This window comes from Thermobia domestica, chromosome 12 (genome assembly GCF_964235325.1).
Source record: "Thermobia domestica chromosome 12, izTheDome1.hap1.1, whole genome shotgun sequence".
Classification (NCBI taxonomy): domain Eukaryota; kingdom Metazoa; phylum Arthropoda; class Insecta; order Zygentoma; family Lepismatidae; genus Thermobia; species Thermobia domestica.
This window is the reverse complement of record NC_137465.1, coordinates 31,562,915-31,578,288: the sequence shown is the minus strand read 5'-3', so window position 1 is coordinate 31,578,288 and position 15,374 is coordinate 31,562,915. Positions and strand designations below refer to the sequence as shown.

Sequence of the window (15,374 nt, the reverse complement as noted above, 5' to 3'; positions counted from 1 at the left end):
GAGGATATATCACGCACACCTAATTGGTGGTCCTCTATTTTGTTCATCTTCGGTCGTACAAATATGTTGTCTGTCCGGCTTCTCTGTGGTAGAAGCTACTTGAGTTTTTTGTTACACGACGTTTAAACTTCTGCACACACGAACGCTCATTTTTAATATCCATCCATTTACATGTATCACTAGATGTCTCATTAGGTTGTCAATTAATGTCGATATACCACGCAGGTGGAGAAAATAGATGATCACGCGCTGTTCTTGCACATTAAACGTCACAATTTCTAGTACCGAATATAGCCTCGGTACTGAAAGGGACACAAAACTCTAATCTAACCAGCCAAAATCTAGTACCTAAAACGCTGCTCATACTAGCAGCGACTGTACGAACTACGAGCGCCGCAATGTTATCTTCTATATAACAAATTCACAAACAGTGTCCGCGTATTTCAAGATTAACTGTATCCTTCTATCTGCTGAAAGTGTATTAAAAAGGAAAAAGCCTTAGGCCCGTTACACAGTCACGCGGAGCTCCGCGCGCGGAGTCTCGCGTGGCAAGATTGTTCTATTGATTCTTATGGGTGCATACATAGTCACGCGGAGGCCTCCGCGCGCGGAGCAGCCTCCGCGTGGCCCTATCCGCGCTCCGCGCTCCGCGAGGCAGATAAGGCCATTGAGCAAATGGGTGCTTACATAGTCAAGCGGAACTCCGCGCGCGGAGCAGCCACTTCTCTTTAAAAATTAAAAAGAAACGTGCATGGTAGCAAAAGCAAAATGCAAATTGATCCAGATTTATTTTCTTATTTTTGATAGTGAGTTGCTAAATAATATTTTATACTGTTCTATAATACTATTTTCATATTGTTTAGTGTTATTTTTAATTTAGCTATATTGTCTTCGTTTAATTGGAACTTTCAATTAATGTCTTTGCTCAATTGGAACTGTACATGTGGTGCCTCTAATATACCACTGTTAACAGTACGTGACTATTGTAATTTTTGGACTTTCAACAAATTTCAGTTTCAGTTTCAATTATCACGGAGGTTAAATTAACACCATATTAATGGGATCCCTTTTGTGAGGAATACAAAAAGCGTGACATTCGTGAACAGGCATGGAACGAGATATGTAAAAGTTTTTTTTTTTTTTGTAAAAATGAAGGTATGGGCAATGAAAAAAGATAAATTGAGGCAAATAATTTATCTCTACTATTAAATAGTTGATTGGATGTGAAGTTCTAACCAAATGTACAAACATAGGTTATTTTCATTTGTTAAAAAACAGTATCTGTTAAGTGCTGTATTTTAAGAGCGTGCATATGAATTTTATTTAAATTGCATTTTTATAATTTCGATGGATTTTTTTTCAATTAGGTCATCGAACGACTGAATTGACGTACGGAAATTATTGAAGTACTTCTCGTCTTCTCGCAAATCTATATACACAGACGTAAAGCTCCCTTCAAACTTCTTTGAGAAACTAAGGGGTGAATCTTGAGACATTTATTTTTCTGTGTTCTTCGTTTTCTCTTCTTACAGAAATATTAAGATGCCACTATTGTTGTTTCGAACTTTTTATGTTGACTCGCAACACTGACGGAGAAGAATCCTGTATATAATCACGTGACGCGTAGCGCGTAGCTACGGATGACTGTGTAAGCACACACGCGGAGGGCGGAAGACGGGACGCGGAGCGCGGAGCTCCGCTTGACTGTGTAACGGGCCTTAGAACTTGAAAACACGTCGTACAACCTAGCGTGCAAATTATCTACATATCTAGCAACTATATATAAAGACAAACTATAGAAGGAATGGTTCTCTTCCTAGTAAATTTCACACCGTAGCAAAGAAAAGTATTTTTTACAAATATAATTAATTATCTTCCATTTTTCACAACATTTTATACATTCACTATAGAAAAAGTTCGTAATGAGTGTGAAGGGCCAATGCGTAGAAAGCATTAGGCGGGGCCTAATTAGGGGGAAGGGATAATGTGTGTGACTGTGAAGGATAATGAGAATATATGGGGCTATTTATGCACGCGCGGTTTGTCGCGCCGAGTTTGTCAGTGTAAGCACAGCCATATGTATCTGACTTTGTATTGTATAACGACAATTGTGTTTTGTGGTCTTGTCACTCGTAACTTGACCATATGGTTCCTTCCATATATTCAGTTAATTGTTTCTGATCGGTTGGGGCGCTAATAACGGACAAGGCGATTGTTTCATGAGATATGCAATGTCCGGACTGTTTATATTAGAGTGTGATAGAGATTAAGATTAGACATGGGAAGGTTGTTAGAGGAAGGAAACTGTAGTCCGTGTCTGTGGATGCGTCCTCAGAGTATTATGAAAATCGACAGATGAAGAAAGATGTTAGGTGAATGAGACATTCAATGAAGTTCCCGCCAACACAAATACGTGTCATAAAAATCAAAAAAAGAAGGAAAATGGTGGTGGCACATGCAATGTTTATCAGCAAATTTTATTTCCCAAGTCACACGAGTACTCGCACAGAGTGAAAACGGAGAAATAAATGTGTGATTTCTGTCGCCTGTAGGCAGTGTTGTTATTCAGGTGGTTCGCACCGATTCTCCCGAACCTGTTGTTGAATTTTCCGGGTTCCCAGAAATGGTTGTTAGAGGTGTCTCTTCACCTCTAGATCCAGTATACTACTTACAAACAATAATAATTCTCTACTAGTATTAACTAGCTAACTAACAATATGGCCTATGGATCCCAGAGGTTCAATGCCGCATTCACAAAAGCTCTCCATTGGCTTCTATCCTTAGCCAACTGGATCCAGTTTCTACTTTGTATTCCTATTTCTGCTAGATCCATCTTGTCCTCCCATCTGCGCCTAGGCCTTCCTAATGGTCGTTTTCTGATTGGATTTCCAGTTAGAATTTTAAAAGCGTTCCTACTTTGTTCCATCCTGGCTACATAACCTGCACATTTAAGCCTCCTAGATTTGATGACCCTAACAATGTTTGGTAAACGTATAAATTCTGTATTTCATCGTTTGAAGTTTTCTCCATTCCCCATTCCCGTTTCTCTTGAGTCCGAATATTCGTCCCAGGATCTTGTTTTCAAACACTTTCAGTCCTCGTTCTTCCCTCAGAGTAAGCGAACATGTTTCGCAACCATACAGCACAACAGGCATGATTATCGTTTTATATATTTTAAGCTTCAAATTCCTCGATAGAATTCGCGTTTATCTTTTTGACAATTCCTAAATTTAAGGGGTGGGTCAACACACCCCTCCCAAATATTAAGATGGTAGCATCAACGTACTTATGTCGTATAACATAGAATAGATCCCTGTACTAGACCTTATCACATAACGTAATAAAGGATAACGAACCACGTGCTAAGCACATGGCAATATAAATATTTTGGCAGTTTTTTACCCCTACAAGGTGATAAACAGGACCACTAAAAGTTACAGACTTATACGAGTACATTCGAACCCTAGAAAATATTTATCAAGCTTTATTTTTTGACAATTAACACATTCAAGGCTGGTCCTATGTTCCCCTTCCAAATTTTTTAAAAGAGAGCATCCCTGTCTCGTTTTATAAACGAGAATAGGGCCTTGTACTCAACCATAATGCCTAATCAAAGAAGATAAAATGAAACAAAAGCTTACAAAATTTACATGTTTGGTAATTGTTTTAGCCATGCAAAGAAACGAGATGTACCAATCAGACTTACAGAGGTACAAAACCGGGCCCTATTTTTAAATTTGGTAATTTTCAAACTTTCAAGGCAATGGCCCTATTCATCCCTCCCATAATTTACGAAACGGGTTAAAGAATCCCTTACAAAATTTAGAGGAAGTGGTCCTAAGTCGGGAACGGATCCGGGGGGGCACCAAAAAGTCCGTCCTGGATCCGCCCCTGTCCTAAGTACCCCTGGACCATGGCCTCAAGTCTGCCAAATAATATTACCGTGGCTAAAGCCTAAAATTTCGATTTGGAGCCTTTTAACACTTTAAATATTCAGATTGGTAACTTTACTGTAAGAAACGATCCTTTTGATGACCAGATGCACATACCTGGCTGTCAAAATCTATTTGAATCTAAACGTCGAACTAATCACATCAGATCTTGCTCCGAGATCAAATAAATGCAATCTTTCTTTAAACGCGCTTCATTTTTTACGTTTGTAATTATTCTGATTATTTTAAAAGGAGGCCACGACTGAAAGTAGGTAAATTTCAATTATGTAAATAAAATACAATATAATGTGTTGGGAAACAGATTTAAAGAAAAAAAACAAATGGATAAGATAAGCTGTGGTTAAATGAATTTTAAGAAGATGAACTATTAAAATGTTTTGTTCAAATAACTTGGCCTAAGGGACAAGATAAACAAAAGAACAAGGCCTCTTAATTGTGAAAACCATGATAAAGTGGGGGATATAAGGAGAATCCAGGCTGGCTAAAGGGACGGAAGCAGCCAAAGACGAAGGAAAAGTTATTTAGCCATGTGGGTGAGAGGATTCCACCTAACATTCATGTAAGACCTTTTCTCTCTTTGTAAAATCTTAGTTAGAGAAGCATCTAAGCCAAGTAAGGTCTCTCGTGTATAATATTTTGTGTTTACGAAATTTTCTTTATTTCAATGTAATTTTATTGTGTTTTTGCATTTTCATATACTTTCTCTCAGTGTTAATAAAGTTGCTTGCTCAAGTATAATTCCTGGTTCTTTTACTTACTTCCTCAGAGAAGAGATAAGAACCATTATTTTTAAATTAACTTTAGTAAAATACTAACTACCAATACTCAAGAATGTTGAATTACCATTTTTATTAATCACCTTCTCTTATCCCACAAATCTGTAATTTGCTGCATCTAATTATAATCCTTCTATATAACCCTCTCACACGCACACCGACAAAATATATATATATAAAATCTTTAATTTTATATAAAAAATATATACAATTATAATTGCACTGGGAATTTGCTGTCATGTCTCTGCCTTGAATTGAAAAAAGCATATCTTTTTTTCTATCGCATAAATCTGGTATAAAAACAATACCCCACCCACCTACACAACAAACAAACATACAAGCCTCTCCTTTATCTCATTCCTTTCACGTCATTCATCATACCTCTCATCCATTGATCCTCTCAAGCAATGATGCCTCCACCAGTAGCATCGAAGATGGTGCACAGTGGTTCAATTCTCCATGCTGGATTCTGCTTCCGTTGAAAGACGCAGACATCTCCTCAAGCAACATCGAGGACCGCACAAGATGATGCACATTGGTTCAATTCTCCATAGTGGATTCTGCTTCCGTTGAACGACGCAGACATCTTCTCAAGCAACATCGAGGGCCGCACAGGATGGTGCACATTAGTTCAATTCTCCATGCTGGATTCTGCTTCCGTTCTATTCTCCATGCTGGATGACGCAGACGTCTCCCCCAAAACTCCAAAGAAAAAAATGGTTCCCACACCCATTCAACCTACTGCCAAGCTCGTGTAGTGAATTCTCATAGAAACAAACTTGCCAATGGACTATCATGGTACTTCAAGACAACAACGGGTTGTTATACTCCTTCCTCAGGCGGAGTGTATTAAAGATGAGGAAGTCCAGGTGACGAGCACCCGGAAATTTTCACCCCCAATAGACAACAGTCTATCCCTCCTTTCAGCGGACTGGAGGACTGGGTCATGCCATATTCTTGTGTTCATGGAAATTGTGATGCAGTGTAAAACATCGTTATACAGTGATACAGTACGATGTTGTGAATGTGAATTGTAATTCCTATTCTCGTTTATTTCCTTTACAAATTCTTTTTTTATTCTTTTTTTATAACATGAGTGTTAAATAGCTCACTGCCAGGACAGATTTAAAGAAAAAAAAATATGGATAAGACAGACACACACTAAACGGTGTTATTCGAATCCTGTACTATTTCAGTGGGGGAATGTGTTGGGAAACAGATTTAAAGAAGAAAAAAAACAAATGTATAAGATAATCTGTGGTTAAATGAATTTTAAGAAGATGAACTATTAAAATGTTTTGTTCAAATAACTTGGCCTAAGGGACAAGATAAACAAAAGAACAAGGCCTCTTAATTGTGAAAACCATGATAAAGTGGGGGATATAAGGAGAATCCAGGCTGGCTAAAGGGACGGAAGCAGCCAAAGACGAAGGAAAAGTTATTTAGCCATGTGGGTGAGAGGATTCCACCTAACATTCATGTAAGACCTTTTCTCTCTTTGTAAAATCTTAGTTAGAGAAGCATCTAAGCCAAGTAAGGTCTCTCGTGTATAATATTTTGTGTTTACGAAATTTTCTTTATTTCAATGTAATTTTATTGTGTTTTTGCATTTTCATATACTCTCTCTCAGTGTTAATAAAGTTGCTTGCTCAAGTATAATTCCTGGTTCTTTTACTTACTTCCTCAGAGAAGAGATAAGAACCATTATTTTTAAATTAACTTTAGTAAAATACTAACTACCAATACTCAAGAATGTTGAATTACCATTTTTATTAATCAATAATTTGGTTGTTATTAAATTATTGGAGAATTTACAATCGTTTTGCATCCTTTCGAAATTAAACCACAAATGCTAAAATATGCATAAGTCAAAAGACCCTCAACATTCCATAATCAAACAATTTATCTCGATTTTTTTAAATCGATTTTTATTCATATAAAAGAAAAGGTTGGTTCTCCCTCTTGCCTCATTTTGTTTTATTCAATTTTTCTTCTACCGTAATACATAATTTTTATTTTAGGCGCGCATTGGACACTTTGTTTTTGTTTGATTATAAAATGAACAAAACATTTAACAAAATGTAGTAATGAATTTATTTTGTCATTAATTTATCTAAAATTCGAAATGAGCGACCTGAGAAACCCTTCAATATCGATTTTTCATGCTATCGAATTATTTTTATTTTAGGATCGCCATTTCATGTCTCCAAAAACCAACATGAAATTCGAAATTAGAGACCTGGGAAATCCCCCAATAGCAATTTTTATTGAAATCAAATTATTTTTCATTACAAATCCGCCATTATGTTTTTGTTTTTAGTTCTTTTTATAAAATATAAAATTCAACATCAACAAACTCAAAAATGCATATGCACTTAGTTTTAGAAAGACTAAGTTACTTTTTTTTAACTTTTGGCCACGTTTTAAAGGAAATTTGGGCCACTGCGTACCGTAACAGACAGGATAGCAACGGTCATAATTTCGTCAAACAAAAATAGACATGCCATTCAACTTGTGAGAAAATATTCTATGACAATAAAGTTTCAAAAGGTATGTTCTCCATTTAAGATTTTTAAGATGTATTCAAGATGAGGAAATCGTCGTCATTTTCTATAGCATTTTCTCTAGTCTACTATAAATCTATGATGTTAGTTTTTCTATATTGTACATCATTAAAATTTTGAATGTCTCCATATTTTTGAATCACACGGAAAGCATTTTGTACTTACAAAAAATACATTAAGAAATTATTATATTACATTTCCCGTTCTGACATAAATTGATAAAATGAAAAAATGGAGATTGTGTTTATGGTATCTTTAAATTGTAGTCAGCACATCCCTATATTGAACAGAGAAATACATAGCAAAGCTAAAGTCCAAGAAATTAAGGAACAGGGGCTTTACTTTATTCCTTTAGGTAATGTTTATAATATGCAGTAGTGAATATAACTTGGTACAAACCAGGAAATCCTCGAGGTCCTGGGGGTCCTTTTGGTCCTTCAGGTCCAGGAGGTCCGGTGGCAAAACTATATAATCGGATAGCTGTGCTTAGGGCTACAATCTGAAATATAGACAGAATTTCCATTATTTCTATATTTTTGAACCAAAGTAAATGCATCTGTTTCTTTCTGAAAATATACTTATTTTCGTTGGTATAGACCTAGGAGCAAAATTTCTTATGACAATTTAGAAACTTTCGCATTGTAGATCTTGTTACATTATATAGACTTCGTCATAAAATCTTTCCGTAGTTGATGTGAAAATATCTCTATATCATTACTCTTATAGGCTTCTTAGACACGATCATATTATGCGTCACATATTTTATCAATGACTCCATGAATTTCGATACCCAAGATGCTCCTCACACGGGCGAGCAATCACAGAAAAAATGAATGATACTCTGGCCAGAAGTTGAGCAAGACTGGCGTAACATCGCCAACAACTTAAGCATCTACCATTAACCAATGTTAAACCATTTGCAGAAAGCTGATTTCAAAGACGTTCGTAACCCTTTGATTATATGCAATTCAAATTACTTTGTTGAATTTCTGGTTGCAGTACATTTCAGAATAAGTTTTTCTCATTAGACGTTGCTGGAATCAATTGCTTGTTTAAACAATAAATTAATTTATATTTTCTTTCAAATATTTTATATGTAAAATCTTCCTTGGGAATAGTTTTTTTTTTTTTTTTTTTTTGATTAGTGAAAACTGCATCGAAATATGATCAATTGTTCTTGATATAACCGTGAACAACTACAAGCGTCTTACTACATACGTACATGCATGCATACATGTCAAACTGACAATCCCCATTTATTAAGTTGGTTAAAGATAGACAATGGAAGCTATTCGCAAATACTGTATATAACTCCATTGGGAATTCCTATATAGAAAAACTAACCCAAGACTGTGTGCTCTTATTTATGGACGCATCAACAATAGTAAACAAGAATAAAGAATTGTAGTCATTATCCCTTCAAAAAAAAATTACAATAAAATATTATAATTTATTTTGAAGGGATAATAACCAAAGTCCTTCATTTTTGTTTACTATTGTTGTAATATGCCAACATCTACTACAATATGTGAGGGTGAATCTTTCGTCATAAAGCAAACATTGCTTATTATTTAAAAAAAAAAAAAATACCAGAATATCTTGTACTGGCAGAATACAGTTCTTAGCACGGTGAGAATACGTTTCATTTTGGACATAAAGATGTGAATTTGGATTTAACCGGTTCGCCAGTGTCACTGTTTATCTCAGTGACCCCGAAAACTATGAATTTGGCACTAATATTGGACATTTTCGATCATGTTTATCTGTATCTCCCTCTCTCACTCCCCCAAGTTAAGGGCTGAATTTGGATTTAAACGACATCGAAAGTGTTACTGTTCTCAGCGACCACGAAAACTATGGATTCAGTACTAATATCGGCCAATTTCGATCATTTTTATCTATATCTCCCCCTCTCCCCTCTCCAAGTTGGGGGAATGAGTTTGGATTTATATTGCATCGGAAGTGTCACTGTTCATATCAACGACCTCGAAAACTATGGATTCAACACTAGTGTCGGTCATTTTCGATCATTTTTAAATACCTTCTGCTTCCCCTGCCCTAAGTTGCGCCGTCAAAGTGAAATGACAAATATATATATATATATATATAGGGTGGTCGTGCATCAATGACGGAAAATTCGGGAGATGAATCTACAGGTAAAAGCAAGCAAAAAATGTCATATGAACATTGGGTGAATGCGGCTTCGTTTAGACGTTAGAGGCGTCTGAAATCTCACATTCCGAGGCGGTAATTTGCAATATCTCAAGAACGGAGAGAAATACGAATGCCGGGTCAAAACATATCAAAGGAAACCCCATCCGGAGAATCAAAATATGCATAAGTGATGGTGAAACAGTGGCGGCGCTGGAGGGGGCACAAAGAAAGGGAATGAAACATGGAGAAAAGTGAACTATTTACACTGAAAAATTGTAGGAGAGGATGTTACATTGAACATCAGCAAGAAATGTTAATGAACAAAGAAAACAATGTCTACGCTGTAGAGATTATGGGAGGCGGAATGTAGGCATAAAGTATCTTTGTAACGGAGAGAAATAGAAATGTCGGGTCAAAAGATATCAAAGGATACCTCATCCGAAGAATCCAATTATGCTTGCGTACTGCGGAACAGTGGCGGCGCATGGGAGCTACAAAGAAACTGTTGAACACTCTTAGTGATGATACGTGCAAATCGTACAAAACACGTACGGAAGATGAGGCCCAGTGTACTGTAAAAATAAGAGGTATTGTACTTACCGTGGTCAACATAATCCTGTCTCAAAGGTGTTCAATATGTCCTCCTTGTTCTTCGAGACAGACAGTTGTACGATGGTGTACGGATTCTCTGACTGTTGGCAATAACGCTGGAGTTTGCCGTAGTGTGGCAAATGCAGGTCATACACGGTAGCGAAGATCTTCAATGCCATGCACGGGCCGTGTATACACGAGACTCTTCACGTAACCCGACAGGAAAAAGTCTAGGGTATTCAGAACGGGTGAACGTGGGGGCTATACTCCTTTGCTTCCACGATCTATCTACTTGCTTGGAAATTTTTCGTTCAGATATGCACGAATAGTGGGACATGAATGAGAAGGGATGCCATTATGCATAAACCACATACACTGTCGTGTGCTCAGTGGCACGTCTTTAAGTAGAATAGGTAGGCTCTAGGTCAGAAACTGGAGATACGATATTGCTTGCGTCCAATCGCTGTTGTAAGAAGTGTTGTTTCACAATGTCGTCTTCAGTAATACCAGTCAACACATGGAATTGGAAACGCTGATGATGCTTCGTCTCTACATGCATGCGGGTTGTTGGGTGTCCATCGATGGTCATTGCAGACATTTATGATGCCATCCCTTATGAATGCCTCATCCGAGAACAACATCTGTGCTAGAACTTTCTCCGCGTTTCATTCACTTTCTTTGTGCCCCTTGGGTCGCCACTGCTTCGCCATCACTTATGAATAATTGGATTATTCAGATGGGTGTTCCTTTGAAATCTTCTTACCCGACATTCCCATTTCTCTCCGTTATACAGATACTGTATTCCTACATTCCGCCTCCCATAGTGTCGCTACAGCGTAGCCATTGTTGCCTTTGTTCATTAACATTTCTTCCTGCATGTTCCATGTAACATCCTCTCCTACAGTTTGTCAGTGTAAATTGTTCACTTTTCTCCGCGTTGCATTCACTTCGTTTGTGCCCCCTGGCGCCGCCATTGTTTCGCCATCACTTATGCATGATTGAATTCTTCGGACGGGGTTTCGGCGACGGACCCGGGTGCCGAAGTAAGGGGGCGAAAAATTCGGGAGAAAAAAGGAAAAAAAGATAGAAAAATTGCTTGGAATATATGTATGGGGGCGCCGTCGTATACTTTCGCCCCGGGCGCTGATTTTCCACGGCACGGCCCTGAATATGTTCGAATATCAACTCCAACTCATAAATAAAAGGAAACAACAGAAAAGAAGGAATGCAGGTAAACATTATTGAACCATATAATCGTTAAAAAACTGTTAAAAATTGGCTGATATCCCAAGTCATACTTTTTTCACAGGTTACTATTTAACACACCGAATTTACGTACAAGAAAAATTAGATACAACGTACCATGAATAAATGTGACCATGTGTGTATAAGAGCGACCTTAAACATAACTACTGTCTTCCTTCTGAAACTACATTCTTCAAAATTATTTAACCAATGATTGTTTTAACGATTCAGGCAATCCTAAATGTTCGAATTTACATAACATTACTAGCATCACGGGCGGATCAGGACGGACTTCTGGGGGAGGGCGGTGGGTTGTAACACTGCTACTTAGAGCTACTTTTAAGAGCTCCAAACTCTGGGATTGGTTTTATTTATATAGAAAATAAGAAAGTTTCCTCTTCTGGGGGAAGGGGCAATCGCTCCAATAGCCCCCCTGGATCCGTACCTGGCCTATTATAACAAAAATATCTATCTTTTCATAATAATAATAGTAGTAAAAGACAATAGTTATGCATTTGTACAATAGAGATGCAACAATTGCATAAACATACATATACATTTGAATGCGCATGCTATCAGAAATGCTAGAAGAGAGAAGTAGATTTTCAGAACGTATGATGTGAATAGTTGGACGAAGTACGCAAATTTACATTTTAAAATAAACTAGTTGATGTGCCTGTTATTCACATTGATGTGCTTGTTATTCGCGTAAGTGAAATTTAATGGAAAATATTTTTAAAATAAATCTATTGAAACATAGGCCTATATACAACTTTCACTTTGTAAACTCCTTAACACGTAAAGATCTATAAACAGCTTCTTCTCCTTCCGAAGTCTTCTGTAAATGGATTTTCCGATAATTCGGACATAGGTTAATCGCTTTCTCGCACCTGGAAACCGTATATTCATCCTTCAAATGCCGTTATTAGATTTTTTTTTTTTTTTTTTTTAATGTTACCCTTCCAGAAAGAGGTTTCTAACATTTGACTCTAAACTACTTCCCCAAAGTCAATACCTAACCATCGCTTCCTTCACTTAAAAACAATAGGAAATCCTCCATTTTGTGACAAATTTGTTAGAATCTAGTTTCCCGAAATGAGTTTAATAAAAATCGTCAATCCTAATTGTCAATAAACTATTTTTAAAAGAGAGTATTACTGTACCTTATACTTCTGCGTGAACATCATAAGATGTTCTGAATTCTTAATTATTTCCGATTATAGATTGAACACAGCCAAAGCACGCTCCTACAATATGAATGGTAGGTGTTTTAACACTTTTTTTTTCATACAGAGAGGAGGAGAATTCGGAGAGAAGAAAACACACATACATAATTTATTGCACCACCAACACTATACAAATATTTTTTTTATTTATAGCAATAACAATGAAAATTGAAACCTAACATGTGATCATGCCTACTGGTTGACAATTGCTAAGGACGAAACACATATGATATTATTATATAGTCAATAATAATATAGTAGAAAATCGGAAATATGGTATGTTTCAGTTTCGCATATACTGTACTGTGATAAGAAAAGATCTGTTCTGTTCGAGATGATTATGCATAATGGTTGTGCACGTGCCAATGTATTGGGTAGAAGTCCCTAGGTAGTTAAGTCTGGCCGTAGTTATTTGGAATTCGCAAACTATTAGAGTTAAGTGCTGGCGTAGTTACTCGGAACTCGCCAACTCTACTAAACAGAAAATACGTCTCAGCGTAGATGTTGGGAACTCACCAAACTGTACTGGATACAAATCTCAACGGTTATTCTGAAAAACTAGGCCGCGGTTCTCATAACCTGCTTGTTACATAAGTACATAAAGCAAAATCAATCAATCAGTGTGCAAACCTTTTCCTCAAGACGATTCAATTTCCTTCGTAGACGAGAAACAGTGTCACAGCTAGCACTGCATCCTTCAGATTTCGAGTACTCTCGTGGGGGAGGCCTAAAAACACCACGGGTTTCTCTTTCACATGTTCTGTTGTCTCCATGAAGAATGTATCCAGATTGACAAGTACAGTAATAGCTTCCTTGTGTATTCACACACATCTGCTCACAATCACCATTCTCTTCCAAGCATTCGTCTATGTCTAATAAGAAAATATGCAAGTACAAAACATATACACATTAATCATTCTTCTCTCGAAAACACTCATATTGAACGCATTTCTGAAAAAAAGAAATAAGCCTTTTCCTTATATTTTAGCAGCCTTTGTACACACTTGTTCAAAACAAAGTAGCAAAGATCTGCAATATGCTGAAGTTTTCAATGTTTACAGACCATCATGACGTTAGTTCTCGTACGTTTTGCTCTTAAGGAGCAGTATTTTAATACTCCCAAATTATCTTTATATGGAAACTAAATAAGTGCATGCGATTTTGCTGAAATTTAGATGATCAATTAGTTAGCTTATGGAATACAATCATACATATAACTTAACTAAAGCAATAAAACATGGATTTAGATGAAACAATATTTAAAGACAGTGCACAGCTCAAGACGAAGATATACTAGACAAGTTTCATATTGCTCACTATAGTTTCACAACTTTTATCAATAACTTACAATTCTATGTGAGGTGTCAATATGTAGCAGTATGCAGAATGAGGTCCACATACATTTCCAAATTACCGAAGCTAGAAACAGGTGAACGAAAACCTCAGATACAATCACTTGAGTACCGTATCATCCAAATTTTATATTAAAGTAACGCAATCTGAACATATTAATTATTTTTACACAAATTGGTGAAATGTATTAAACAAACTTATTAATTATTTTTACACAAATTGGTGAAATGTATTAAACAAACTTTGATGCTTAAATATATTATAGTGCGGCGATTAGGGGGGGCAAAGGGGGGCAGTTGCCCCCGCACTTTTTTTAAGTAACCAATTAATGTATATAGTTTCATTTGGAAATGTAACGATTTTGTATGTGTTACTGATTAATAGGAAAAAATGCTGCCATATAATATTTGCTGTTGCGTGAATACGTATTGGTTGTCTTCCCGTGGAGTAAAGAAAGCTACAGTAATTGCGTTTTAATCGCCACAGAAAATAACCCCAAAAAATAACCTATTGGAGCACAATTTCAGCATACTTTCATTTCTTCTTACAAGGGCTCGATATGTTAGTGAGCCGCTTTGAAGCTAATCGAAAGAACATTATGCAAAAAAGTAGGGCCTATTTCACAAGTTATTCTTTAATTGCACAAAAATTGACAGTTTCTAAAATGTCTTTTCTTCTTTCTAAAGTAAGCAATATCGATTAAAAAGAGCGTGATAAGAAACAACTTCTACTTTTCCATTGTTTTGTAGTGTAATATACGAGTGAAGTGTTGTGTTTAAGGATGTACGAGTGTATATACAATAAAATTTAGTAAATTGAACATAATTCTAGGTTTTAAGTTTATTTTGTATAACTGAAGTGTGGATTGTAAGTATTGTCGTGTTTTGATGTGTTCCAAGAAATTGAAATCTGCACCTAATGGCAACGAACATATTTCAAGAAGTTGCAAAAGCAAATATTTCTTTAAATGTCGTAGCATATGCTTGTAGTATTTACTGTCTTTCATTTTCTAAGAGTAATAACATACATACATTTAATAGCATGTGTGGAATTAAATATTAAGTTTTTCATTAATCCTCAGTTTCAATATAACTTTTGCAAAACAAGCATCATTATTCATTACTATGATTAATATTATCCTTTCTATTTATTTGTTTTGCAAATTTATTAAATAATCTGATCACACAATTTTTCAGACAGAATTTTAAGATGTTCATGAGCAAGGAATCAAATCTCTTCTTACACTTTCGTTGTTTAAGAGTACAAAGGGCTAGTATCTACTTGCGTTGTTCTTCTCAATTTACTTAATAAACTATTATATACGATATACGGTATTTTAACTGAAAATATAGTATCCTATTAGTTATACAACCTTTCGTCAAACAAAATGTTAGAAACAACCAGGTAAACTAACATTTATATACAAATATTCAGATCATGTCTTGCCCCCTCACTTTTAACGTCCAACCGCCGCCACTGATAGTATATCATACCATATTTTCAAGGAATATG

The 15,374-nt window shown here is 36.2% G+C and overlaps 1 protein-coding gene across 1 annotated transcript in view; it reads right to left on the bottom strand.

Annotated features, from left to right (window-relative positions):
* LOC145666398 (collagen and calcium-binding EGF domain-containing protein 1-like) overlaps positions 1 to 15,374 on the bottom strand; it is a 109,205-nt gene that overhangs the window by 38,697 nt on the left and 55,134 nt on the right. Inside the window, exons 5-6 of the mRNA XM_081733601.1 lie at positions 13,140 to 13,381; positions 7,693 to 7,792 (exon numbers count right to left, since the gene is read on the bottom strand). Coding sequence (XP_081589727.1) covers positions 7,693 to 7,792; positions 13,140 to 13,381 — 342 coding nt within the window. The remainder of the gene's footprint in view (positions 1 to 7,692; positions 7,793 to 13,139; positions 13,382 to 15,374) is intronic.